General features: G+C 45.2%; 1 protein-coding gene across 1 annotated transcript in view; it reads left to right on the forward strand.

Moving 5' to 3' along the window:
- Positions 1 to 271: 271 nt before the first annotated feature.
- Positions 272 to 25,495, forward strand: part of LOC105513112 (transformation/transcription domain-associated protein) — a gene marked incomplete at its 5' end in the record, with an annotated part of 86,057 nt that continues 60,833 nt past the window's right edge. The window contains 15 exons of the mRNA XM_011943947.1: positions 272 to 503; positions 1,075 to 1,335; positions 2,961 to 3,122; positions 5,355 to 5,451; positions 6,943 to 7,064; positions 7,405 to 7,575; positions 12,919 to 12,987; positions 15,720 to 15,773; positions 18,849 to 18,968; positions 19,203 to 19,322; positions 20,046 to 20,210; positions 20,289 to 20,470; positions 20,692 to 20,890; positions 21,520 to 21,648; positions 23,792 to 24,058. Of these exons, the coding sequence (XP_011799337.1) occupies positions 272 to 503; positions 1,075 to 1,335; positions 2,961 to 3,122; positions 5,355 to 5,451; positions 6,943 to 7,064; positions 7,405 to 7,575; positions 12,919 to 12,987; positions 15,720 to 15,773; positions 18,849 to 18,968; positions 19,203 to 19,322; positions 20,046 to 20,210; positions 20,289 to 20,470; positions 20,692 to 20,890; positions 21,520 to 21,648; positions 23,792 to 24,058 (2,350 nt within the window). The remainder of the gene's footprint in view (positions 504 to 1,074; positions 1,336 to 2,960; positions 3,123 to 5,354; positions 5,452 to 6,942; positions 7,065 to 7,404; positions 7,576 to 12,918; positions 12,988 to 15,719; positions 15,774 to 18,848; positions 18,969 to 19,202; positions 19,323 to 20,045; positions 20,211 to 20,288; positions 20,471 to 20,691; positions 20,891 to 21,519; positions 21,649 to 23,791; positions 24,059 to 25,495) is intronic.

The raw sequence follows: 25,495 nt of genomic DNA on the forward strand, positions 1-25,495 counted from the left end.
AGGCAGGGTGGGACCCTATCTAGGGCCACCTGGTGCTAACTTTTTAGGTTTTGTGAGGCCTACTAGTTTCAGGAGAAACCCTGTCTCTACTAAAAATAAAAAAAATTAGCCAGGTGTGGTGGCGCATGCCTGTAATCCCAGCTACTCGGGAGGCTGAGGCAGGGGAATTACTTGAATCTGGGAGGCAGAGGTTGCAGTGAGCAGAGATCACACCATTGTACTCCAGCCTGGGCAACAAGAGTGATTCTGTCTCAAAAAAAGAGAATTGCAGTAATGTGTTGTGGTTTGTTCATTTTCCTCTCCAGGCCTGCCAGCTGCCCCTGTTTTCTTACATCGTGGAGCGCCTGTGCGCGTGTTGTTATGAACAGGCGTGGTATGCAAAGCTGGGGGGTGTGGTGTCTATTAAATTTCTCATGGAGCGGCTGCCTCTCACTTGGGTTCTCCAGAATCAGCAGACATTCCTGAAAGCACTTCTCTTTGTCATGATGGACTTAACTGGAGAGGTAGGTGACGGGCAGCCCCAATCCTAACCATGCTGTTTTTGAAGTGGTGGTTTCCTGAAGAATAGTATAACATCCTTCTGCAAATATGCTCTCCAAGCAGTATGGTGACTTTGATACTCATATTTCATTTCAGCATTTTTGCTAAAAGGACAGCTCAGAGCTCCCATAGGTCTTCTATGGGTATCCAACTACCTGTTTGCTTTGATAAACAACAGTTACAGGCCAAGTATTTACTCAGTGTGTCTGAAAAGGGGAATTCCGCTTCTCATGTGCTGTTTCCAGAGGAGCCACATTCTTAAACCTGTATGCAGATATGACTCACAGCAGTAGAACATGATGGGCATTGCCAGCTTATCTGGTGAATGCAGGGGTCACATTTGGATCCACGTTTTCCAAGTAGGCGACTTAAGGACTAAAGCACCAAGTGGGTGCTGTGAAGTCACTTCATTAAAGCAGCTGGCGAGAGGGGCATGGACCCCCAGTGACAGTCTTAATGGCAGATGGGTGTGCAGGAGACGGCGCAGTGGGTGGCATCGCCCTGCTTTCATTCTAAGTTGTCCCTGACTTGCAGGTTTCCAATGGGGCAGTTGCCATGGCAAAGACCACCCTGGAGCAGCTTCTGATGCGGTGCGCAACGCCTTTAAAAGACGAGGAGAGAGCTGAAGAGATTGTGGCCGCCCAGGAAAAGTCTTTCCACCATGTGACACACGACTTGGTTCGAGAAGTTACCTCTCCAAACTCCACTGTGAGGAAGCAGGCCATGCATTCGCTGCAGGTGTTGGCCCAGGTCACTGGGAAGAGTGTGACGGTGATCATGGAACCCCACAAAGAGGTGAGATTTCTGTCACCAGAACTAACGTAATTTCAACAGAATGTTGAGCGTTTTTTTTTTTTTTTTTTAATTTGAGTTGAGATGATATTCCGTTTATAATTTTGCGTCCGTGTTGCAAAGTACAGTCATCCCTTGGTATCTGTGGGGGCCTTGGTTCCAGGACCCTGCGTGGGTACCAAGATCTGGGATGCTCAAGTCTCTGATGTAAAATGGTGTGATACTTGTATGTAACTTATGCACATCTTCTGTGTACTTTATTTATTGATTTATTTTTTCTTTTTTAATGCTTTTTAAATTTTCATTTATTTACTTTTTTGAGACAGTCTCACTCTGTTGCCCAGGCTGGAGTGCGATCCTAGCTCACTGCAGCCTCGAACTCCTGGGCTCAAGTGATTCTCCTGCCTTAGCCTCCTAAGTAGCTGGGACTACAGACGCACACCACCACGCCTGGCTAGTTTATTTTTTATAATTTTTCACTTTTTTTTTTTTTTTTTTTGAGACAGAGTCTCGCTGTCGCCCAGGCTGGAGTGCAGTGGCACAATCTCGGCTCACTGCAAGCTCCGCCACCCAGGTTCATGCCATTCTTCTGCCTCAGCTTCCCAAGTAGCTGGAACTACAGGCGCCTGCCACCATACCCAGCTGATCTTTTGTATTTTTAGTAGAGACGGGGTTTCACCATGGCCAGGATGGTCTTGATCTCCTCACCTCCTGATCCGCCTGCCTCAGCCTCCCAAAGTGCTGGGATTACAGGTGTGAGCCACCTCACCTGGCCTATTTTTTAACTTTTTAAGTTACTACTTTTCTTTAAGGAAATTGTCCAGCCCAAAATGTCCTTTTTTTCTTTTGAATTTAAAAATGTTTTTCCAGCTATTTTTTGTAAAGATGGGATCTCACTGTGTTGCCCAGGCCGGCCTTGAACTCCTGGGGTCGAGCAGTCAGCTTACCAAAGTGCTGGGATTACAGGTGTGAGCCACTGTACCTATCCTTAAATATTATGGGTACATAAAAATTTGTATAATCTCCCATATACTTTAAATTAGTTCTAGATTACTTGTAATACCTAATACAATGTAAATGCTATGTAAATAGTTATGCTTTATTAGTTTATTTGTTTTTCGTTGTCATGTTATATTTTATTTATTTTTCCCTCAAGTATGTTTTCTCCTCGCTTGGAAGCATCTGAGGATGCAGAACCACAGACATAGAGGGCTAGCTCTACCCTTGTGCCTGCTCTTTATGACTTGAGATTTGCAAAAAACAGTGTACTTCTAGTTACGGCTGTATCAGTGATTGTTAGAGTCAAGAGAGTAGAAGGCCGCGTTCCTGAGACTATGGCACAGTCTGGTAGTTTTATTCTTGTTTTGTTGTGGTTTTGTTTTTTGTTTTGGATTTTTTTTTTTTTTAATTTTTATTTTTAAGGAGAGATTACCCTGTAGCTTTAGGAACTAACATATCTTACATGCCTCTCCACGACCCAGGTTTTGCACATGAAATGTATCTCCCCTTCCCTAGTGAGAAGATATCTGTAATAACTTTGGATCTCACACATGGTTTTCAAATTTTTAAAAAGTGATTGTGTCTCAAGGGGCAGCTGGTGAGTGGTGCCTCCTCCTTGGCTTCCCCAGGTCCTGCAGGATATGGTCCCCCCTAAGAAGCACCTACTCCGACACCAGCCTGCCAATGCGCAGATTGGCCTGATGGAAGGGAACACGTTCTGTACCACGTTGCAGCCCAGGCTCTTCACAATGGACCTTAACGTGGTGGAGCATAAGGTGTTCTACACAGAGGTAGGGGGGTGGTGGTGTGGAGTGGTGTGGATGGTGATGACGTGTGTCTGCTAGCCTGTCTTTGTACGCGAAGACTGGTCAGGCAGCATTCAGAGAAGGCTCGGGCAGGAACCTGCAGGTAACCCGCTGACACCTGGCACAGCAACCTGAGCAGGTATGTTGCATCTGGGCTCGGGTGGAAGGGAGGTATGGCCAGCAGAGATGCTAATGTCTTCTGAGTTCTCAGAACTCTGTTAGCCCCAACAGGAACTCTTGCTTGAATTTAGGGCCTTAAGGTTGTACTTTAAAGATGAAGCTGCACCTAGTTGCTTTAATCACTCTTAGATCAGCTGGCCCAGTGCAAGTGCCTTATTGCATTCATTGATCACTGAAACGTGCCATGCGCTGTTGAGAACATCACACGAGTGCCCTAAGTTCTGACAGCACCCGCTGAAGTGTAGGGGTTGAGCTGTTTGTTCTCATTTTGAAGGTGTGGAAACTGAGGCTTAGAGTTTGCTGATTATCCAAAGCCGCGGGGCAGTCCTGAATTTAAGCCAGGACTGTTATTTAGAGCATGGTTCCTGATCACTGCACTGTCCAGCCGGGTTCTTATTTTTTTGGTGGACTTGATTTGCCCCTTGACCCAAACACAGACCCTGCCAGACGGCATCTTATGCATCTTATGAGTATTTGTCACTGTAAACGTTCCAGTGTGGGGTGATATTAGACTGACAAACAGGAATGAAACTGTGGATGTTGCCAAATTATAAGCAACGTCCTTAGAATACAGTAATGGTCTGGTGATTGGATAAAATTTAAAATTTTTTGGGACATGAATCATACATGCAGAGGCATTGTCAGAGTATACCGCGGCAAAAATCAGAAGAAAGCAAATTCTTCTAGGTCCACACTGTCTGAATTTCTGGATATGAAAATTTACCTCTTGACGTTTTAGGGTCCTGTTTTTGCTTGGACATATGGTTATAGGATCATATGGTCTGGCTCTGATCTTTATACCTTATCATTTGGGCTTAACAGAAGGTCAAGACCTTTAGGAAATGCATAACTTCCCTTGACTGATCTAGAGACAGATGTATTTTAGCCTGCATGGAAAACTCCTCACTGCACTTAAGACCAGAGCCTGGCAGTATTGAGGGCATGAAACTGGTTTTCCAGATGTCTGTCAGTGCCTGGCTGCATCAGAACACGTGCGGATCTTTTGAAAAGCATGGACTCGAGTCCTTTCCCTGGAGATTCAGGTTCAGTAGATTTGGGTGAGACCTGGGAATCCACTGTCTGAAAGCTTCCCAGGAGATACTGTGTGGCTGTGTTGGGGTTTTGTTTTGTAGTTGACTTCTCTCTCCGTACCTGCACACATATAGACACGCATTCTCTCCTTACCTGCACACATATATACACGCATTCTCTCCGTACCTGCACACATATATATACACACATGCCCTTATATGTGAGGAGAGTATTTTTGGAGGTCATATAAGGCCCTAGCAACAGTGGTTTCCTCTGGGCAGTGGAATGGGGTGGGTGACTTGAAGTGCTTTTCACTGTGTATCCTTTTCTGCTGTTTTAATCCTTTACCAGGTTGGAATCTTTTAAGGAGGAAAAAATGGTCAAAGCCTATACTAGTTTTCCAGGATGTGGATGAAGAGAAGGGGGAAATAGTGATAGAACACCATGTCTGTTACTTAGATAATAGATACAGAAGTATCTAGTTGTGTGGTAAAATGTCTGGAAGGATAGTCACTGGAATTCCCAGTGCTGTTCAGCTTCTTACTTTACGCATTTCTGTACTTGAAAAGAAAAAAAAGTGCGTTCACTTAAATATTTCAATATAGCCCATCTGTTTCTTGAACACTTGCCCGTGGCCCCGGGGAGGCTAATCTGAACCAGGAGGAGACAGCCCCGCCATCATGGGATTTGCGGTTAGATAAAGTGACCCCCTGTTTTGAGGGAAAAAAACATGATGGTGTCAGAGTGGGTGAGAAAAAAACATTGTGGTATCAGAGTGGGTGAGAAAGTGCCTGAGAATTCTTTTCACTAATGAAATAAACTGAGTTTTGCCTTAAAGAGTCTTGATCATACTTTGATACTTAAAATCTTGAGGATTTGAGCTTAGTTTGTCAGTTGTTAATTGTGTGGCTGTGTGTGTGGAAAATTGCTGTGCTCTGTTATTTGCAAGGTTATTATGTCTTCACAGGAAGAGTGGGCTAAATGAAATTGTTTTATCTTTTGCAGCTGTTGAATTTGTGTGAGGCTGAAGATTCAGCTTTAACAAAGCTGCCCTGTTATAAAAGCCTTCCGTCGCTCGTACCTTTGCGAATTGCGGCATTAAGTAAGTTAATGAAAATCTACAGGGTATAAAAGTGAAAGGAGACTGACCACAGAGGAGGTCTATAGAAAACAAAAGTGGCCTGTTGTTGTTAATTTTTATGACTTTTTGTAGTCTTTTTAAGATGGGATTAAAAAATTATTTTTGTATGTTTATCAAATTGTATAATGTGTATAATGAGGTGCCGTAAAATTATATGTGTTGTTAGGATTGAAGTAATTTTGTGCTTTATAGTAGAGTCTGTTGTTGTTTTATGAATCAGACATTCTGGTTTAAAAGGATTGTCGTATCATGCATATGGTACCATTTCGATCAGAATCAGAGTGTATATATAGTAAGGGACACGACAGCCTTAAAAGCTTTTTAATGACTCAAGCATTTGTTCATCCTGCAGTCTCTAGGTTTTCATTGGGAAATCTCAGTTATCATTGTCAAGCACAGGAGTGATGCAAAGTGTAGGAAAATAGACCAGATCTGTACTGACCAACATAGAAACAGTCATTTTCTCTCTCGTGGGGAGTGAATATAAATGCCCAATGCAAACTTTTTTAGTTGATTGTCTCTTGCTTTGTTGATTTTTATGCTCTTAATAAAATATTTCCAGAATCTTCCTTGAGTTAGAGTTGGAGAGCTGAGCGGCAGACCATAATACCTGAGCTAGAAGATGGGGGTGGAGTGTTCCAGACAGTGCAAGCCAAAGCCAGCAGGGGGACCGGGGATGACAGGCAGCTTTCTTCTTCTCTTGAGGTCCCTTCTTTGGGGACCTCTGCTGCACCTCCTTCCCGTTAGCCATTGTGGGTGCTACTTTTGCTAGAATGAATGTTACCTGTCACCTAACATAGAAGATTGAGGTGTGTCTCCTTCCTTAAGAATATTTGCCTTTTGAAAGTCTTAAAGCCTTTCAACCTCAAACCTGGGTAGTGAAGAAGGGCTGGACTGTGTGTGTCTGTCCCCTGCATTGCCTGTCACCGGAGGGCCAGAGGCCATGCCATCAGCCTTGTTCAGATAGGACTGCCCTGGGGCCAGTCACCCCATTACCCCGTGAAGGTGTCCTGGAATAGGGGTGTCAGTGGGTGTCTTTTCTTCCCCCTCAAGCCTTTTTCTTATCTGGAGATGTCAGATTTATCATGGCTTTTCTGGCAGGCTAGACTTCACTCTTAGATTATACTTAACATGAGGATGGAAGACCATGTGTACTTTTGTCTTTCTCAAGGCCAAACACTAGGAAAGAGGGCTTATGGTTCATATTTTTTGTTGGTTGGTAGGAGCCTTTAGGAAAGAAAATTCAGCCGGGGCAGTGGCTCACACCTGTAATCCTAGCACTTGGGGAGGCCAGGGCAGGAGAATCCCTTGAGGCCAGGAGTTGGAGGTCAACCTGGGCAACATAGCAAGATACCTTCTCTACCAAATAATAATAATAAATAAATAGAGAAGAAAATTATTTGGGTATCTTTCTAGTTAATAATGAAATTGTCTTGATTTCTCTTCCTGAAGATGCACTTGCTGCCTGCAATTACCTTCCTCAGTCCAGGGAGAAAATCATAGCTGCACTCTTCAAAGCCCTGAATTCCACCAATAGTGAGCTCCAGGAGGCCGGAGAAGCCTGTATGAGAAAGGTGAGTGTGTGTGTGTGTGTGCGTGCGCGCACAAGCGCTCTGCGTTGAGTTCTTCCTGTTTATTGCTATATAAACAGTATATGCCTAAAAAGCTTTATGCATGTGGTTATTACACATTAAGCTGTAATAAGAATATACCTGTTTCATAGTCATACTGAATTTTTAAAAATATTAAACAGTGAAGATAAGTCTTCTTCATTTCATCGTGAATTTCTGAAAGACAGTATATGACTAATATTCCATCTTCCTGAGGGAGAATGGAAACTAAGGTTGAAGATGACTTCTGTTCTATTATGAAGTGTCCTCAGTTGTCTGTTTTTCTTTACAACTTTTCTAATAGTTTTTAGAAGGTGCTACCATAGAAGTCGATCAAATCCACACACATATGCGACCTTTGCTGATGATGCTGGGAGATTACCGGAGCTTGACGCTGAATGTTGTGAATCGCCTGACTTCGGTCACGAGGCTCTTCCCAAATTCCTTCAATGATAAATTTTGTGATCAGATGATGGTAAGCCAAATGCATTTAAACACTCTATAATTAATTTTAAAAAGGTTAAATTATTTTAAAAATAAATAATGCAGCTGGGCACAGTGGCTCATGCCTGTAATCCCAGCACTTTGGGAGGCCGAGGTGGGTAGATCGCCTCTAGTCAGGAGTTCGAGACCAGACTGGCCAACGTGATGAAACCCGTCTCTACTAAAAATACAAAAATTAGCCTGGTGTGGTGGCACGCATCTGTAATCCCAACTACTAGGGAGGCTGAGGCAGGAGAATCGCTTGAATCTGGGAGACAGAGGTCGCAGTGAGCCAAGACTGTGCCACTGCACTCCAGCATGGGCAACGAGTGAAACTCCATCTCAAAAAAAAAAAAAAAAAAAAAAAATTAGCCAAGCCTCGTGGCACGTGCCTGTGGTCCCAGCTTCCTGGCTCGGAGGCTGAGGTGGGAGGATCGCCGGAGCATGGGAGGCGAAGGTTGCATGAGCTGAGATGGCATCCCTGCACCCCAGTCTGGGTGACAGAGCAAGACCCTGCCTCAAAAAAAATAAATAAATAAAATAAAGTAAAATAAATAATGCATTCAGATGGCTTAAAATTGAAAAGGTGTAAAGGATATACTGCAGAAAGCCTCCCTCCCACCCTGTCCTCCAGCTACCCAGATCCCTCCCTGAGACAGCCAGGGTTAAGACTTTGTTGTGTATCCTTTTAGAGATGTTTTATATATGTAAGAGGATGTATGTATATATATTTTTTCCTATAAAAGGGGGTACAATATATATATACACAGTCCTTGCTTTTCCCATTTAACACCCATCATTTCATATCAGTACCTGAAGTACTCCATTCTGCTTTATGGCTGCATAGTACCTCATGACATGGCCTTGCCATAATTTATTTAACCATGGCCTCACTGGTGAACATTTAGATTGTTCCCAGCCTTTTCATTATATCCCATAATGCACTGAAAAACTTGTTCATAATTTCACATGTGTTTATCTGTGGTGTACATTTCTAGTGGTAGAATTTCTAGATCAAAAGAATGTATGCATTTTAATCTTTTAACACCTTGTCAAATTGCTCTCCAAAAATTTTTTTACCAATATACACTCCTACAAAATAGGTAAGTGTGCCTTCTTTCATACAGTCTTTTGTAAGAATATCAGAAGTCCTTTGGGTTTTTAGAATTACCAGAGAAATAATTATACAGGAAAAAAACCCATTTGACAGTATTTAAAATTGAAATGTAAGTGGATGGAGGATATCATCTATTAGCTTTCTTTTGCATTCAGTTTTGCTTCTGGTAAATGGATTTATATATAATAAACAGGATTTCATGATCCACCACTGCAAACATGAATGTATTTTTCATGTTTATGTTTCCTAAGTGGCGTTTGACCATTTGACATTTTAAGATACTGGAGCTACTTTTTTATTTTTGGTATACCTTTCCCCCAGCTATAAACAGGAGTTTATAGAATGTATCACAGTGCATAGATACATTGTATTTACATGCAGAATGTAGAGAAATATATATGAAAGACACATAGCTTTTTACCTCATCTATATGTTAGTTTCTTCATATCTACAAGTACCTAAATAATGAATAATGACCCAAACACTAAAATTGTAAGTTGTGCCCTAGTAATACATTATAATTGAAAAAGTATAATATGGAAGTGAATGTTCCAAATTGGAGACTTTCTCCTTAAGCTTCCAAATATATGTAATACACATACATACCTATCAGTTTGCATATATTCCATATATTCACAAGAGTGGCTAAAATAAATATATAAAGTTACATCACGTGTTACAGCTGAGGTGCTTTCACACATGAGGCCCATGAGCTCTGTCCAAGTGTCCTAATGCTTTTGTGTATGTCTCCTCTTGAAAAGTCATCTGTCATTTTTTGCTGCCTTTGTATGCTTGCCTGAGGCAGCTTTGGTTTGTTTATTTTTATTTTTGAGGCAGAGTATGGCTCTGTTGCCTAGGCTGGAGTGCAGTGGTGTAATCTTGTCTCATTGCTACCTCTGCCTCCCAGGTTCAAGTGATTCTCCTGCCTCAGCCTCCCAAGTAACTGGGACTACAGGCGTCTGCCACTACACCCAGGTCATTTTTTTATTTTTAGTGCAGGCTGGGTTTCACTGTGTTGGGCAGGCTGGCTTTGAACTTCTGACCTCAAGTGATTCACCTGCCTCGACCTCCCAAAATGCAGGGATTACAGATGTGAGCCACTGCGCCTGGCCTGTTTGTCTGTTTGTTTATGAGACAGAGTCTCACTCTGTCACCCAGGCTGGAGTGCAGTGGCGTGATCTTGGCTCACTGGAACCTCTGCCTCCTGAGCTCAAGTGATTCTCCTGTCTTAGCCTCCCGAGTAGCTGGGATTACAGGCGCCTGCCACCACGCCTGTATTTTTAGTAGAGATGGGGTTTCATCATGTTGGCCAAGCTGGTCTTGCACTCCTGACCTCATGTGAACCACTGCACCTGGCCCGGCCTGTTTATGTTTAATCTCTAGTCTAACCCTTCAAATCTGCTGTGAGCTGGGAAATCATTCAGTGAACATTGTTACAAAGATTTTATTTTGGTGCAATATGAAGACAAGTGCCTTAACGTCTGTAGTTTCTGACCAAGGCCAATGGTCTTTCCGCCTAAAATAAATCACATGGGTTTTGTGTTAATGGTTCGTTTAGGTGAATTTTTTCCTCCGTTTTCTGCTCTCTGAGTGGTTCAAGCTGGAGGAGTTTCCATCCAGATGTTTTCATCCAGCACCCCCCTGGACTGAGTCCCGCCTGGACTTAACGTTGACAGTGCCTTTGCGCTTAGTGGCGGAGGTCTTCCTGAATTACACCCGCCTGCTGGGCTCTGCCAGAGGCAGTGGTAAGGGACACACTGGTCCCTACTTAGTCATGTTCTTCAGAACCATGTTCAGTCACTGCTGGAGCTCTTGTTTTCCCTTATAAGCCTTTGAGTTTACTAGCTCAAGCCTTCAGCAGTATTTTTTTTTTTTTTTTTTTTTGAGACGGAGTCTCACTCTGTCACCCAGGCTGGAGTGCAGTGGCCGGATCTCAGCTCACTGCAAGCTCTGCCTCCTGGGTTTACGCCATTCTCCTGCCTCAGCCTCCCGAGTAGCTGGGACTACAGGCGCCCGCCACCTCGCCCGGCTAGTTTTTTGTATTTTTTAGTAGAGACGGGGTTTCACCGTGTTAGCCAGGATGGTCTCGATCTCCTGACCTTGTGATCCGCCTGTCTCGGCCTCCCAAAGTGCTGGGATTACAGGCTTGAGCCACTGCGCCCGGCCCCTTCAGCAGTATTTTAAGAACTAAGGCAGCTTACTTTTAGGGTGGGCGTTCATGGAAACAACCCTGAAAATTGACCTTTCCTTAAGAGTTTTAGAGTTTTAGCTCTTACATTTAGGTCTTTGGCCCATTTTGAGTTCTTTCTTGTATATAACATTAGATAAGGGTCCAACTTCATTCTTTTGCATATGATATTCAGTTTCCTTAAGATTGAACTACTTGACATATGATTATTAAGTCTTTTATGTGGTTAGTTGGTTCTTCTGTTTGTTTATTGAGACAGGGTCTTGCTCTGTCTCCCAAGCTGGAGTGCAGTGGCATGATCATAGCTCACTGCAGCCTCCACCTCTTGGGTTCAAGCAATCCTCCCACCTCAGCCTCCTGAGCAGCTGGGATTATGGGCACGTGCCACCATGCCCGGCTAGTTTTTGCATTTTTAGTAGAGACAGGATCACACCATGTTGGCCAGGCTGGTCTAAAACTCCTGGCCTCAATGGATCTGCACACCTCCCAAAGTGCTGAGATTACAGGAGTGAGCTACCGGACCTGGCCATGTGGTTGGTTGGCTTGAATAATTTCCTCACCAAGCTAAAGATGAATTTTATGTACCCATTAGTGTCATTTTATTCCTTTGGGAAAAAAAGAATGGTGATGTGGCTGGCTGTTGTCTATCCCTTTAATTCTGTTACTCTCATTTATATCTTTGTGTAAGGAGCCATTCTGGTAAGGAGTAGGGTTTATGAATTTCTGTTCTGGTGATTAATATCCTTTAGGGAACGTTGTTGGTAAAATGTTTAGTGCTTTGAAGAAGTGTGTATTGTTGTATGCATTTCTCAATGCCAGTGTTCCCCGGGAGCATTGACTCTGCACGATGGCGGTGTTTCATGAAACCAGTTTGTTGGCTACGTAAGGTTGGGAAATGCAGCCTCTCCAAGTTTGACATGGACTGTAAGGATGTTAAAGGCTCAGAGAAGGCTTGTCTTAGAATGGAGTGTTTAGGTGTCCAAACCATTGTTCCCCGTTCCTGTTTTACCATGGAAACCTTTTTAAAGCAACTTGCTAACTTCCTGTAGGACATCGGTGTTCTGAAGGGCAGGTTTGAACAACGCAGGATATTAAAGATGCAACTGTTATCGAATGCTCTTGTTGTGGTTTTAGCTTTAAAGCCTGGGCATTTGTCTGCCTGGTTTTGCTGGACACAGAGACTGGAGCCTGGCTACCAGGTGCCTGAGTTAAGCTAAAGTCGGGGGTCTCTTCCCATACTTTTAAATGTAGAGTCCCTTGCTGAAGCACGGCCCTCATTCTGCAGAGGGAATTGCGGCCCTGTGGCACTCATTTGCAGTCCCTGACCAAATGGGGTCCATATCTGTCTCACCAGCCCCTTCCCAAGGGTCCCCATTGTGCCCACTGCTCCCCAGCTGCTGTGGCCGCCATTCCTTCTGTGCTGTCAGGGCCTTTGTCCTCCTCTTCTCTCTGCCCCTCTGCTTCTGGCTTTCCTGCCTTTTCTGAGTCCTGTCCTCAGCAGGAGGACCCCGACCCCCTCTCTCATCAGAGCTGGTTCCTGTCTTCCTCTTACAACACCGTAATTGTAGCTACACACAGCAGGCACCTTTATGTTTACCTTTTTCCCCATCAGACCACGGGCTTCACAAGGAGAGGGACATCAGGACAGGGATGAGGTCGGCCGCTCACGTCTCTACTGTAACACCCAGTGTGGGAGCCGACCCTTCCAAGCACTCAGTGAACAACAGCTGGGAAACCAGTTAACAGGAAGTAAAATGGCAGGGCCTGGTATTGGAACACCCAGGAGTCAGAGCGTTTCCTTCTGTGTCAGAGCAAGTTAGCCTCTTTATTTTGAAACATGAACAAATGCCAATTATTCTCATCACCAGTTAGATGGTTGCGCTGTTTTAATAATGGAAACATTGCAGTTCTCACACTAAACATTAGGGAAATGAATGATTACATAGGAGTTTCCACCAGAGAGCAATACTTTGGAAGTGGGAATGCACCCCTGTGAGGAAGCTGTGTCTCAGGATGTGTTTTTCCAACAGCAACATCTGCGCAAGTGGATGGAAGTGGTGGTCATCACCCACAAAGGGGGCCAGAGGAGCGACGGAAACGTGAGTGACTTGTTTGTTTCTGGGAAGGGCACCAGCCGCCATGCTGGGTCATGGCTAACGCCGGGACAGTGCTTTCGTTAAAATGCGGGTCAGAAATCTAGTTTGACGTGATTATAGTCCTTGTAAATTGTTAAACACATTTGATTGGTATTCTGTTTTGCCTGTCTTTCTCTTAATTGCTGAACATTCCTTTTTATGTTTCTGTAAAATCTCCCCTTTGGTTCACTTTAATATGACTTTTCCGTTGAGAATTCTGGGGGGCTTGAATGTTAGTATTTCAATTTTACCAGCTCTGCTTTAAACAGCGGATTTTCTAGCCTGTCCTTGGCAGCCGCTGTTTACATGGTGGTGCGTTCCTCAGCTATTGTTTCCATCGCTTTCCATCATGGGGTGGTTGGTAAATGTGTTTAATCATTATTGCCTGATAAAACCAACTGGAGATTTTTTAGGACTTAAAGCCTTCAGGGGAATGTAAGAAGGAATCCCATAAATACCGGCCCATGTGTTTTCAAGGTCTGCGTTATCCACCCCAATTGTTTGTCCAGTTATATGACTGACCCTTCAAAGCACATTTGTATGGTTTTAAAGGAAAACCGCTTCAGCTAAATCTTAAAAGTGTCTGATGTGGGTCATTAAAGACTTTGTCTCTTAAGAATGCATGCTTTCTGCTCTTTTAAAGCTAATATTATTTGTATATGTTTATTTTTTACAGTTTTTGTTTTTAACTTGATGTCCTCGCAGTGGAATTGCCTTTTCCATGGGTTTCATAATCCCCAGTGAAGCTTGACAACAGTGTTCCTGTTAGGGACTTCCTCATAGTTCTTCAGAGGCATAATTAACGTGGCTTTTTGTCCTCGTGTGCCTTTGCTGGATGTGTTCCATCCCAACTTGGATTTTTCTTTTCTGGCTTTATTATGCTTTGTTTTGACCATTGTGTATCAAGGTGTTTTGTTTATGTAAGTCTTGTTTCCTACTGCTTCTAAACAGCCAAGTAAGCAAAACTAAACCAGGATTTTAAACTTTTTAAAGAAGTGATATGCCGTGCATGATCCTGTTGAAGGTTTGCTATTTATATACGCAGAAGAGAATCAGAAACTCTTCGTGGAGGAGAGCAGAGTATGTTAATGAGCCCAGGCTCCTGGGATGAGGTGCAGGTGTCTCTGTGCTGCTCTCCCTCTCTCATCTGTTAGGTACTTTTGCTTTACATTTTATATTTGTTTTCATAGTAAGCTGTTACTTTTCTGGAACTCAGTCAGTTCTAGAATAAACATTTAAAAAAACCTAGTGGGTAGATGAACAACCTCATTTGAATCAAAAAGATTTAATATGAAATCCTTAACTTGGCCTAGTTAAAAAAATAATAAAAGATTTCATAAAAGTTTATAGCAGATTATTTGGAGGTGGGGGTGCCGTTGTATAGGGGATGGAGTCGTGGATACTGGGAAGTCCTTGAGCTCCTCCTGGAACATTTTTATCATCCTGTGATTATATTACCTGACCATCCGAGGAGGGTCCAGCTCCATGAGGTTGGCCGCTTGTCTGAAACTCAGAGGCCATGGTGTTTGGGGGCCCAGAGACAACCAACACGGCTGCGGCTTCATCACCTAAGCCCGGGGCCAGGCCGCCATTCAGCTCCTGAATTCTGATCACATTTTAATCTTGGAGAGTAGTTTGTTCCTGTTTGGTAGCATCCCCAAATGACGTTGTTCTGTTGAGACACTACCACTGAAGATATGCTAGACAGTTGACTAAAGAAATAAGTAAAAGCTGCCCTCGAGTTTTTTTTTTTTTTTTTTTTTGAGATGGAGCCTCTGTCGCCCAGGCTGGAGTGCAATAGCACAGTCTTGGCTCACTGCAGCCTCCGCCTCCTGGGTTCAAGCAATTCTCCTGCCTCAGCCTCCCAAGTAGCTGGGATTACAGGCACCTGCCACCACATCCGGCTTATTTTTGTATTTTTAGTAGAGACTGGGGTTCACTTTGTTGGCCAGGCTGGTCTTGAACTCCTGACCTCAGGTGATCCACCTGCTTTGGCCTCCCAAAGTGCTGGGATTACAGGCGTGAGCGACTGTGCCTGTCGTGCCATGAAGCTTTGGATACCGCTGTGATCAGAGCTCCGCCCCATCACTGTGTTTAGGAAGCTTTCCTTTTTAACCGCAAGCTTCCAGGGGAGAATGCATGACCACCTGTTACGCCTGTTCTCTGCGTGTGCACACATAGTGCGTGCACACACACACCCACACACAGAGCCAGTTTTAGGAAGACTGTCCTTCACTTTACATGATAACCCAGCTGTTCACTGGGTGTGGTCATGGCCTAAACCACCTGGACCTCTTCTGACTATAGCCGGGAAAGAGGTTTTTGTTATTATCTTAGCACTTCATATAAAATTTGAATTGTTCACTCTACAAAAGACTTTTTTAAAATGTGCTTGCATACAACAAGGTCTTCCAGTTTCTCCCCTTTCACAAGAATCCTGAAGCTCTGTTTTGAAAACGTGCAGTAGGGAAGAAGTCCACTGTTAGACACTCTCTGTCAGAAGGGCTGTGTTTTGACCTCGAAGGTGAAGGTGTGCTTTTTGCTGTTGAGCATTTGTTAATTACTGTGTGCTTTCTGATAATTTGTGTCTTTACTGTCTTGTTAACCCCAATAACCCTTACTGTGTTTGAGTATATGGGAAGTTTTTATGTAAATAACATAAATAGAAAAAAGATGATTTTCCTCCCCATCCTCAGGAAAGCATTTCCGAGTGCGGGAGATGTCCCTTGTCTCCATTCTGTCAGTTTGAGGTGAGAACAACCTATTAACAGTCAGTTTCTGACTTGCAATGTGAAGAACAGTTTACCTTTTCTTTTCTTTTCTTTTCTTTTTACCTTTCTGTTGCCTTTTTTCATGCTGTAATTTTTGTTTTGGTTCAGCCTGCCATGGAAGGGGTAGAGGTGAGAACTTGAGCGGAGCTACAGGAGGGGGTTGTTGTCGTTGCTGGTTTTGCTGTGACTTGTTAGCTGTGTTGTGGTTCTGTACTGGACAGAGTGCGTTGTGCCCTTGAGTGCAGTGACCTGTATTGTCTGTCTGTGGCAGAGTTGTATCAGTATCATCGCTGTGAACTGTCCAATGCCAAGCATGTTTTCTATTAGGACGTTTTAAGCAAGACTCTTAAGTTCATGTGAGAATTGCAATGTCTCAGTTATACTTAAAATTGAATTAGATTTTGTGTTCATAACTTCCATCTGAATACACATAGCTAGCAACCTCCTGAGAGGAAACTCACACAGAGTATATTGTACCTGCTAGAAGTGGAAGGAATTACATGTTCTTTCACACTACTGACTGCCCTGAATTTAAACCCTCACAGCCCGTCCCACTCACCCACCCAGTCCCCTTCATCTCTCTCTTGCATACATACACACCACACATGCACTCACACCACACATGCACTCGCACCACACGTGCACTCACACCACACGTGCGTTCACATCACACGTGCGCTCACACCACCAGTGCGTTCACACCACACATGCACACACACTGATGCACTCACACCACACATGGACACACACCACACATGCTCTCACACAACACATGCACACACACCACACATGCACTCACACCACACATGCACACACACCACACATGGACACACAACACACGCACACACCACACATGCACTCACCCCATACATGCTCACTCAGCCCACATGCACTCACACCACACATGCACATGCAACACACATCAACACACCACACACACACTCACACCACACGCACACACACCAGTGCACTCACACCACACATGCACACACACCACACATGCACACACACCACACATGCACTCGCACCAGTGCACACACACATGTGCACTCATACCACACGTGCATACACACCAATGCACTCACACCACATGGACACACACCACAATGCACACATACCACACATGCACTCACACCACACATGCACATGCAACACATGCACACACCACACATGCACTCGCACCACACACACACAACAGTGCACTCACACCACACGTGCGCTCACACCACATGTGTGCTCACACCATACGTGTGCTCACACCACACATACACCACACGCACACACAGCACATGCACTCACACCACACATGCACATGCAACACACATGTACACACCACACATGCACATGCACTCACACCGCACGCACACACACCAATGCACTCACACCACACATGCACTCACACCACACACGCACTCACACCACATGTGCACTCACACCGCACACACACCACACATGCACTCACACCACACAAGCACTCACACCGGTGCACTCACACATGTGTGCTCACACTACACATGCACTCACACCACACATGCACCACACATGCGCACACACCACACATTGCACACACACCCCAAGCTTTCCCTCTTGTGTAAAATGGGGATGACGGCATCTGTCACTCCTGCTTCCTAGTGGTGTTGCAAAGACCCAAAGAAGTGGTTTCTGTGACTGTGTTTTGAAAATGAAAAAACAGATTGTAAAAGTACCATTTTAGAACATTATAATTTCAGGATGGAACTTACTCTGTCCTAAGTCTTGCAGATTCTGGGGAAGAGAATTGTAGGGGACATGGAGCTGGCCTTGAGCCCATTTTTCTCATTTCGTACCCATCTCCTGCTTTGCCTTTGGTGTAAAGAGAAATTCCGAAAGTCTCTCAGGTGCTGCTGGGAGTGAGGCCCTTCCCGACCCGTGCTGTCATCCCCATCTTACCCCGAGGATCGTAGCACACACAGCATAGCACAGCACATTGGAACGTGTCCCTCCCTGTGGCCATGGAGAATTCCTTTGAATGACAGGAGCAAAACTGGAAAGTGAGAAGGGAAAGCTGGAGCAGCAGCAGCCACCCCCAAGCTGTGAGATAGTAGAACGTGCAGCACTCCTGGCATTTCACACATCTTTGATTTAATTCAGTGAAGCAGTTTGTCACCTTTATTTTTAGGCCTGGTTGACAAATACTTAGTACCAGGATCAGTTGTTTATATACATTGATATTTAATTTCCAGGGTAAATACTTAAGTATTTTTTGAAGAACTTTCTCTGCTAGGGTTTTTTGTTTGTTTGTGTGGTTTTTTCTTTTTTCTTCTTTTTTTTGAGACTGGGTCTCATTCTGTTTCCCAGGCTGGAGTGCAGTGGCACGATCTCAGCTCACTGTAATCTCCACCTCTCAGGTTCAAGCAGTTCTCCTGCCTCAGCCTCTGGAGTACCTGGGACTACAGGTGCCCGCCACCATGCTCAGCTACTTTTTGTATTTTTAGTAGACAGGCATTTGCCTTGTTGGCCAGGCTGGTCTTGAACTCCTGACCTCAGGTGATGCACCCGTCTCAGCCTCCCAGTGCTGGGATTACAGGCGTGAGCCACCATGCTGGCTTCTGCTAGGTTTTGAGGGCAAAAGATGTCTATGCCCTTAAAACTTAGTGTATTGAGAGGACCTCGTGATACCTTGGCGAAGTAGGGCATCCTCATGCTGCTCTGGCCCCAGGTGGAGTCATCCCCACTTCTGTGAGGGGACTAGCATGGCAGCCTGGTAAGGTCACCTTTACCACTTGTCAGCACGCATGACAGCAAACAGCATGATCCCATCAGGTGTACACAGTCGGCCCCTCCACACCCTGCACAATGGACAGGAGCGCTGAAGGCCACAGGCAGTCAGTTTCCTTAGGACACAGCACAGTTAGAACCTAAGGCTGGTAAGTTGTGGCTTTTACATGTGAACCCTTTGCTTCACTGCCTAGCCTTGCCAACATAGTTAGACTATGGTAGGGTCTGTAGTGACGTTGATCTCTGTCACTTGTGAAATTAATTGACCTATTTATAATTTCTGGTTTTCTTTATCAGGAAATGAAGATTTGCTCAGCAATTATAAACCTTTTTCATCTGATCCCGGCGGCTCCTCAGACGCTGGTGAAGCCTTTGCTAGAGGTTGTCATGAAAACGGAGCGGGCGATGCTGATCGAGGTAAGGGCCACACTGAAGGCTGCTTTTTGCTCTGCCACTCTCTGGTGCTTGTAGCATCCTCCTCTCTTGATTGTATTTTCAATGGACAGATGGAACAGCTTAAAGACATTCAATGTCAGTATTTGCTTGTGGGTGTTCATGCACTCCAGTAACAAGGGACTGTGTTAGGTAGACAGAGCCTCAAGCTCTGAGGAGAGGAAGGTGCGAAATGCAGCGTTCCCACATGTTTTGCAGGCGGGGAGTCCATTTCGAGAGCCCCTGATCAAGTTCCTGACTCGGCACCCCTCGCAGACAGTGGAGCTATTCATGATGGAAGCCACCCTGAACGATCCCCAGTGGAGCAGAATGTTTATGGTGAGAGCTATGAGCGGCTGGAGTCAGGGGTCCCTGCAGATGCGTGTGAGCTGTTGTGCTCTGACATGTTCAGTTCATATTTCACTGTTCAGTGTCCTGGCTGCTTGTTTCTTAGATCCATTTGACTATTGGAAACATCATTGCTGTTTGGTTGTGTCTGTGAAACGCGCAGGTCTAGGAACCACTCTTTGTAGGACTTTGGTGGTGGTAGCAAATAAATGCTCTGCCGGGATTATACAATCATAAAGTATGGTTACTGTTTAAAAGTACATTTTAAGGGCCCTCACCTGTAATCCCAGCACTTCGGGAAACTGAGGCGGGTGGTTTACTTGAGCCCAGGACTCTGAGACCAGCATGGGCAACAGAGTGAGACCTTGTCTGTACAAAAAATATGAAAATTAGCCGGGCATGGTGGCGCATGCCTATAGTCCCAGCTACTCAGGAGCCTGAGGTGGGAGGATTGCTTGAGCTCAGGAGTTGGAGGCTGCAGTGAGCTATGATTTCACCACTGTACTTCAGCCTGGGCAACAGACCCAAGACTCTGTCTCTTTTTAAAAAGAAAAACAAGCATTTTTAAAAAGCATGCGTGTGGTGCTTTTTTGGTAAGCCTTGAGAGATTTAGAAAGATTTTTCAAAGGTTTAGAAAGATTTAAAATTCATATCCTCTAACTTTCTATGAGTTTGATTAGCTTAAAACGGCTTTTCTATTTGTTTTGCTTTCAGAGTTTTTTAAAACACAAAGACGCCAGACCTCTGCGGGATGTGCTGGCCGCCAACCCCAACAGGTTCATCACCCTGCTGCTGCCGGGGGGTGCCCAGACGGCTGTGCGCCCTGGCTCGCCCAGCACCAGCACCATGCGCCTGGACCTCCAGTTCCAGGCCATTAAGGTAGCGCCCCTTCCTCCGGCCCCCGATGCCCAGGGGTTTAATTGAGACACAGTCCCCTAATTGTCTCTTCTTTGACAGATCATAAGCATTATAGTGAAGAACGATGACTCCTGGCTGGCCAGCCAGCACTCTCTGGTGAGCCAGTTGAGACGTGTGTGGGTGAGTGAGACTTTCCAAGAGAGGCACCGCAAGGAGAACATGGCAGCCACCAACTGGAAGGAGCCCAAGCTGCTGGCCTACTGCCTGCTGAACTACTGCAAGTGGGTGCCTCCTCCGCCCTGCTCCGCGGGACCGGCTCTGGACCAAAAGTTCAGCCAGAGCCTCCTTCTAGTCTGTACAAGGCTGTGGTCATGGGATATGTGCAGTCGGATTGGTTGTAGAGAATGGGCTATGTCTCTGAGTTGTTTCAAGGCAAGTCAGAGGCGTAGTTGTTAATGAAATTTGCTGTAAGTTAACCTGTCGTCGTCTTTTGACTCTCCAGAAGGAATTACGGAGATATAGAATTGCTGTTCCAGCTGCTCCGAGCCTTTACTGGTCGTTTTCTCTGCAACATGACATTCTTAAAAGAGTATATGGAGGAAGAGATTCCCAAAAATTACAGCATCACTCAGAAACGTGCCCTGTTTTTTCGCTTTGTAGACTTCAACGACCCCAACTTCGGAGATGAATTAAAAGCTAAAGTGAGTCCCACTCTGATGCTGTAGAAGGCTATGAGTATTTGATCTGGTTTTCTAGGGAACCTCAGGCCCTTTTCTTTTTTCGCTGTGTCTCCCTTGATTAAATAGTAGAGTGAGCCAGGTGCTGTGGCACGTGCCTGTAATCCCAGGTACTCAGGAGGCCACGGCTGGAGGATTGCTTGAGCTCAGGAGTTGAAGGCTGCACTGAGCTATAATCACACCATTGCATCCCATCGTGGGTGACACAATGAGACTGTATCAAGAAAAAAATAACAATTAGTGGGCCGGGCTGTAGGTGAGAAAATGCCATTGCTGAGGAATGTCAGGTTCGTGCAGCAGTGACCCAGCGGTGAACGGTGGTTCGTTAATTGCCTTGTTTTTAGAAAATGGCTTGTTTGACCTGAAAAGAATAAACCAGGCTGACATCTCTTTTCCACAAGTTTTTAACCTACCTTTCTAGTTGCTCTTTGTGTAGAAGTCAAGGTTAGTAGTCTCACCCTGGGTTGAGTTCCAACTTGATGGTGTGGTATGGCCGAGACTGGCTGTTCTTCCCGTCTTACTGAAGAAACAAACAACATGGCTTTGTTTTTCTCCTTCTTTATTTAAACTTTTTCTTTTTTTTTTTTTGGTAGGTTCTACAGCATATATTGAATCCTGCTTTCTTGTACAGCTTTGAGAAGGGGGAAGGAGAGCAGCTATTGGGACCTCCCAATCCAGAAGGAGATAACCCAGAAAGCATCACCAGTGTGTTTATTACCAAGGTGGTATCACTACGCGCATGGGCGTGAGAAGTAACCTGGCATGTGGATGAATGTCTGTGTGTGTGTGTTAAGAGGGTTTCATTGAAATAAGTTTGTTCCCCCAACACGTTTATTTTTCGTGATTGTGTTAGTTTATAGCAAACCATCACATTACCATTCTTATTAGTGCGTTTTTGAAGGCAGCCTTACTTTGGAATGAATTAACTCTCCCACATTAATAGATTCTAATCAGAAATGGAATAGATCTCAATGAAAATTCATATAGCAGTTATTTTGTGAAAACCTCTGGCTGGTCAGCAGAGTTTCTGTGTTCTGTTTTCATCTTCAGTTTTGCAAAAGACTCTCCTAACAGCCAGTGAGCATATGAGACTGCCTGCAGTAGCCGCTGTGACTCCTCCTTGTCCAGTGAATGAAACCCCGTGGTGGCTGTAGTCCGGTCTGAAATGAGCTCGGTTTTAACATCTCTGTGCTTTACAGTTTATGTTAGAGAGGGTTTTTGGAATTAAAGGCCTGCGTCGTGTTATTTCCCCAAGGCTTACTGTATTGATCTTCACTGTTAGAGGCTGTGTTTGCCCTGAGATTCTCACATAGAGTGTTTGTTGGAATGCTGTGTGTTGGCGTTCCTCATCAGAAATACAGATTGCTGGTTTGCTTAGCCATTTTGTCCTGGTATCAAGGCAGAGGGGACTGTTGTTTCCGTTAGCAGTTTCCTGGAGCTTACATAGTCTTTGTCCTTTCAGATGGGCCTCCTTCCTGCAGTGTTGACATCTGATCCCCAGGATCAGAGTGAGCCCAAACATTTATTCTTGGTCTCCACAGTGATATTTGCCTTATTCTGGGCAAGTGTAGGGAGATGGGGTCCAGACGGGACCCCTTCCCCTTTGTTACCTTCTCCAGGCTGTGTCTCCTGGGTCAGATGCTGCTGCTACAGGGATTTTGAACGTCAGGATGAGGAGAAAAGGAGCTGGCAGGCTGGAGGCTGCGGATGCAGGTGTGGGCCTGCCAAGAAGCAGTACATCTAGGGAAGAGAGGACCTTGGGGCTAAAAGGGACCTTGATAAAAACATGATTATAATGGAAGACTTCAGTCTGTCCGTTTTTCAGAATTATTAAGGCCTGGTAGATAGACAGTGGTTAGGATACTTAGTTGAACTGAATGACACTGCCATTATACTTGATTTAATAGAGACGTGTAGAATATTCCTCAAACAAGGTACGTTTGTTTTCTTATGTCCGTGAAACACTTAAAAAATCTGTCAGATGCTTTCAAAACTGTAACAATTTTTTGAAAGTAAACATTTTTCCAGGTCACATTTTCTGATCATAATGCAGAAAAATAAGGAGTAGACAAAAGTTGACCAGGAAAAAAAAAATCTCAACTATTTGGAAATTAAGAAACTCAGTCCTAAATCACCTTGAATCAAAGAATTCTTCTTTTTCACCTCACCCTCCTCCAGCCCCTGCATCCTGACTCTTAAGCCTGCCCTATTTAAATGTTGAAATAAATTTGGTGAATTTCTCATCCGTAGGTAAACCAAAAAGTACCTGAGATGGATCTCAATCAGTTTAGAAATTTATTTTGCCAAAGTTAAGGATGTGTCTGGGAGAGACATTTGTGCCTTTCTCTAAAAATGGCTTTGAGGGCTTCAGTGTTTGAAGGGGAAAAGTCGGCTGAGGGGGAAAGGGGGAGGGTGTGGCCATCCACACACTGCCAAAGAAGGGGAGCAGGTGGGGGAAGAGTCAGTTCTGTGTTCATCTCATGCTCAGTAAGTCAGCACGTTATATAAGATAAGGTGAACACGGGGTCGTTACCTGTGGAGATCATTAACCTTTCATCTGTAGCTTTGCTTAGGATCAAAAGGAGCCAGTTTCTTGCATAACTCAGCGTTCAGCTTAATTTTTTCCATTGGGCAGAGCCAATTGGGGTCCTGAGTTTTTTTTCTCCTTTCACATATATATGAAGGAAAATGGATAGGATGTTATTGATAACCTCATTGTAAAACTTCACGTTACGTACTGTGTGTGTGTGTGTGTGTGTGCGTGTGCACGCGCGCGTATTTTTAAGGCTTAAACCTGCTGTGTGACCCTCAGTCAGTAACCCAGTTCACAACTGGAAATGAGTCCTTCCCGCTGTCCCCGCACAGGTCCTGGACCCCGAGAAGCAGGCGGACATGCTGGACTCCCTGCGGATCTACCTGCTGCAGTACGCCACGCTGCTGGTGGAGCACGCCCCCCACCACATCCATGACAACAACAAGAACCGCAACAGCAAGCTGCGCCGCCTCATGACCTTTGCCTGGCCCTGCCTGCTCTCCAAGGCCTGCGTGGACCCGGCCTGCAAGTACAGCGGACACTTGCTCCTGGCGCACATAATCGCCAAATTCGCCATCCACAAGAAGATCGTCCTGCAGGTATTTTGCAAGCCCCCTCCTGTCCACCAACATCCACGTGAATCCCATGTGGTGCACTTGGCTCCCTGGCGCAGTTTCAGCCTCTCCTGTTGTCTTTTCCCATTACTGATGAAAACCATGAAAATGTAGACACTCTGTGATTCCACTTAGAAGACCCTAGGGCACTCGAATTCAGAGAGACAAAGTAGAATAGAGATTGCGGGGGGCGGGGAGAGGGGGTGGGGAGCGAGTGTTGAATGGTGCAGAGTTTCAGCCTGGGAAGATGCAAACGCTCCGGAGATGGTGGGGCTCGTGGCTGCACACAGTGTGAAGCTGCCAAGTGCCACTGGGCTGTGCAGCCAAAACTGGGTAAGATGGTACATTCTGTGTTATGTGTGCTTTACCGTTTGTGGGGAAAACACCCCACGCTGTGAGCCCTCCCGTGACTGTCCACGCTCTCCCTTCTTCCCCCATTCCTGCTCTGCTCTCTCGTTCCTCGACAGCTTTGCTTTTAAAAGGAAAGGCCACCCTTCCCATCTCAAGCTTCTCTGTCCATTGCGTTTTAGCTTCTGACTCTGACATTCCATGGCAGATGTTATAATATTCAAGGGCTCTAGCCCACTTCTGTTAGCCAAAGACAATAGGTACCTTTGGATCCGTATCTCATGAGCTTGTTGCTGTGCAGCTCGTATTGAGCGCCTCTTCCTGGAGTCCCTCAGTGGTTTGGACTCTGAGGTCGGGCACCCCGGGTTTGAGTGTTGTTTCTTCTGCTCACACGGTGTGTGCCCTTTGGCAAGTGAATGTCTCTGTGTGAGAATTAAATGTAATACTCCACTCGAGCTTGCAGCATTTGATCACTGATAGTTCCTTTCTTCTGTGAGACCATCTTTGATGGCTTTCCCCTGATATCTTTCTCTTGTGAACCTCTCTTGAACTCTGCACCCCAATCAAGCCAGTGGCCTCTCACATCCCCTCCCATGGGCCCTTGAGCTAGAACTCCAGCCTCAGGGCTGCACTGCCCTCCACCAGTTGTCTCAGAGACAAACACTCAAGAACTCTGTGATCTTCTCTGCTCTTCCCTAGTGCCCAGGCACCAGCAGGTTCTGCAGCTTCTAACACCCACCCTGTCGCCTCCACCCTCAGGACTGGTCTTCTCTGCTTTCCCATGACCTCACATCAGGGCCTCACCTCTCAAACTTGAATGACTACAGCTGCCGCTTCTCAGTGCCTCTCCTTTTGGCCCTGTTTACTTTGTTTCCCATCCCACAGCCGGAGGGAGATGAGCCGTGTACCTCCCTAACTCGCTGCTGGTTAAGTGGGACGTGGGATCTCTGCAGGGAGCTTGGTCTTATCTGTCTACATGCCCTGGCCTAATTCAGCACGGGCGCATAGTAGGTGCATTATAAATACTAGAATGAATGTATTCATTGGTCAAAACTTTTTTTTTTTTTTTTTTTT

This window comes from Colobus angolensis, unplaced genomic scaffold (genome assembly GCF_000951035.1).
Source record: "Colobus angolensis palliatus isolate OR3802 unplaced genomic scaffold, Cang.pa_1.0 Scaffold222, whole genome shotgun sequence".
NCBI lineage: Eukaryota > Metazoa > Chordata > Mammalia > Primates > Cercopithecidae > Colobus > Colobus angolensis.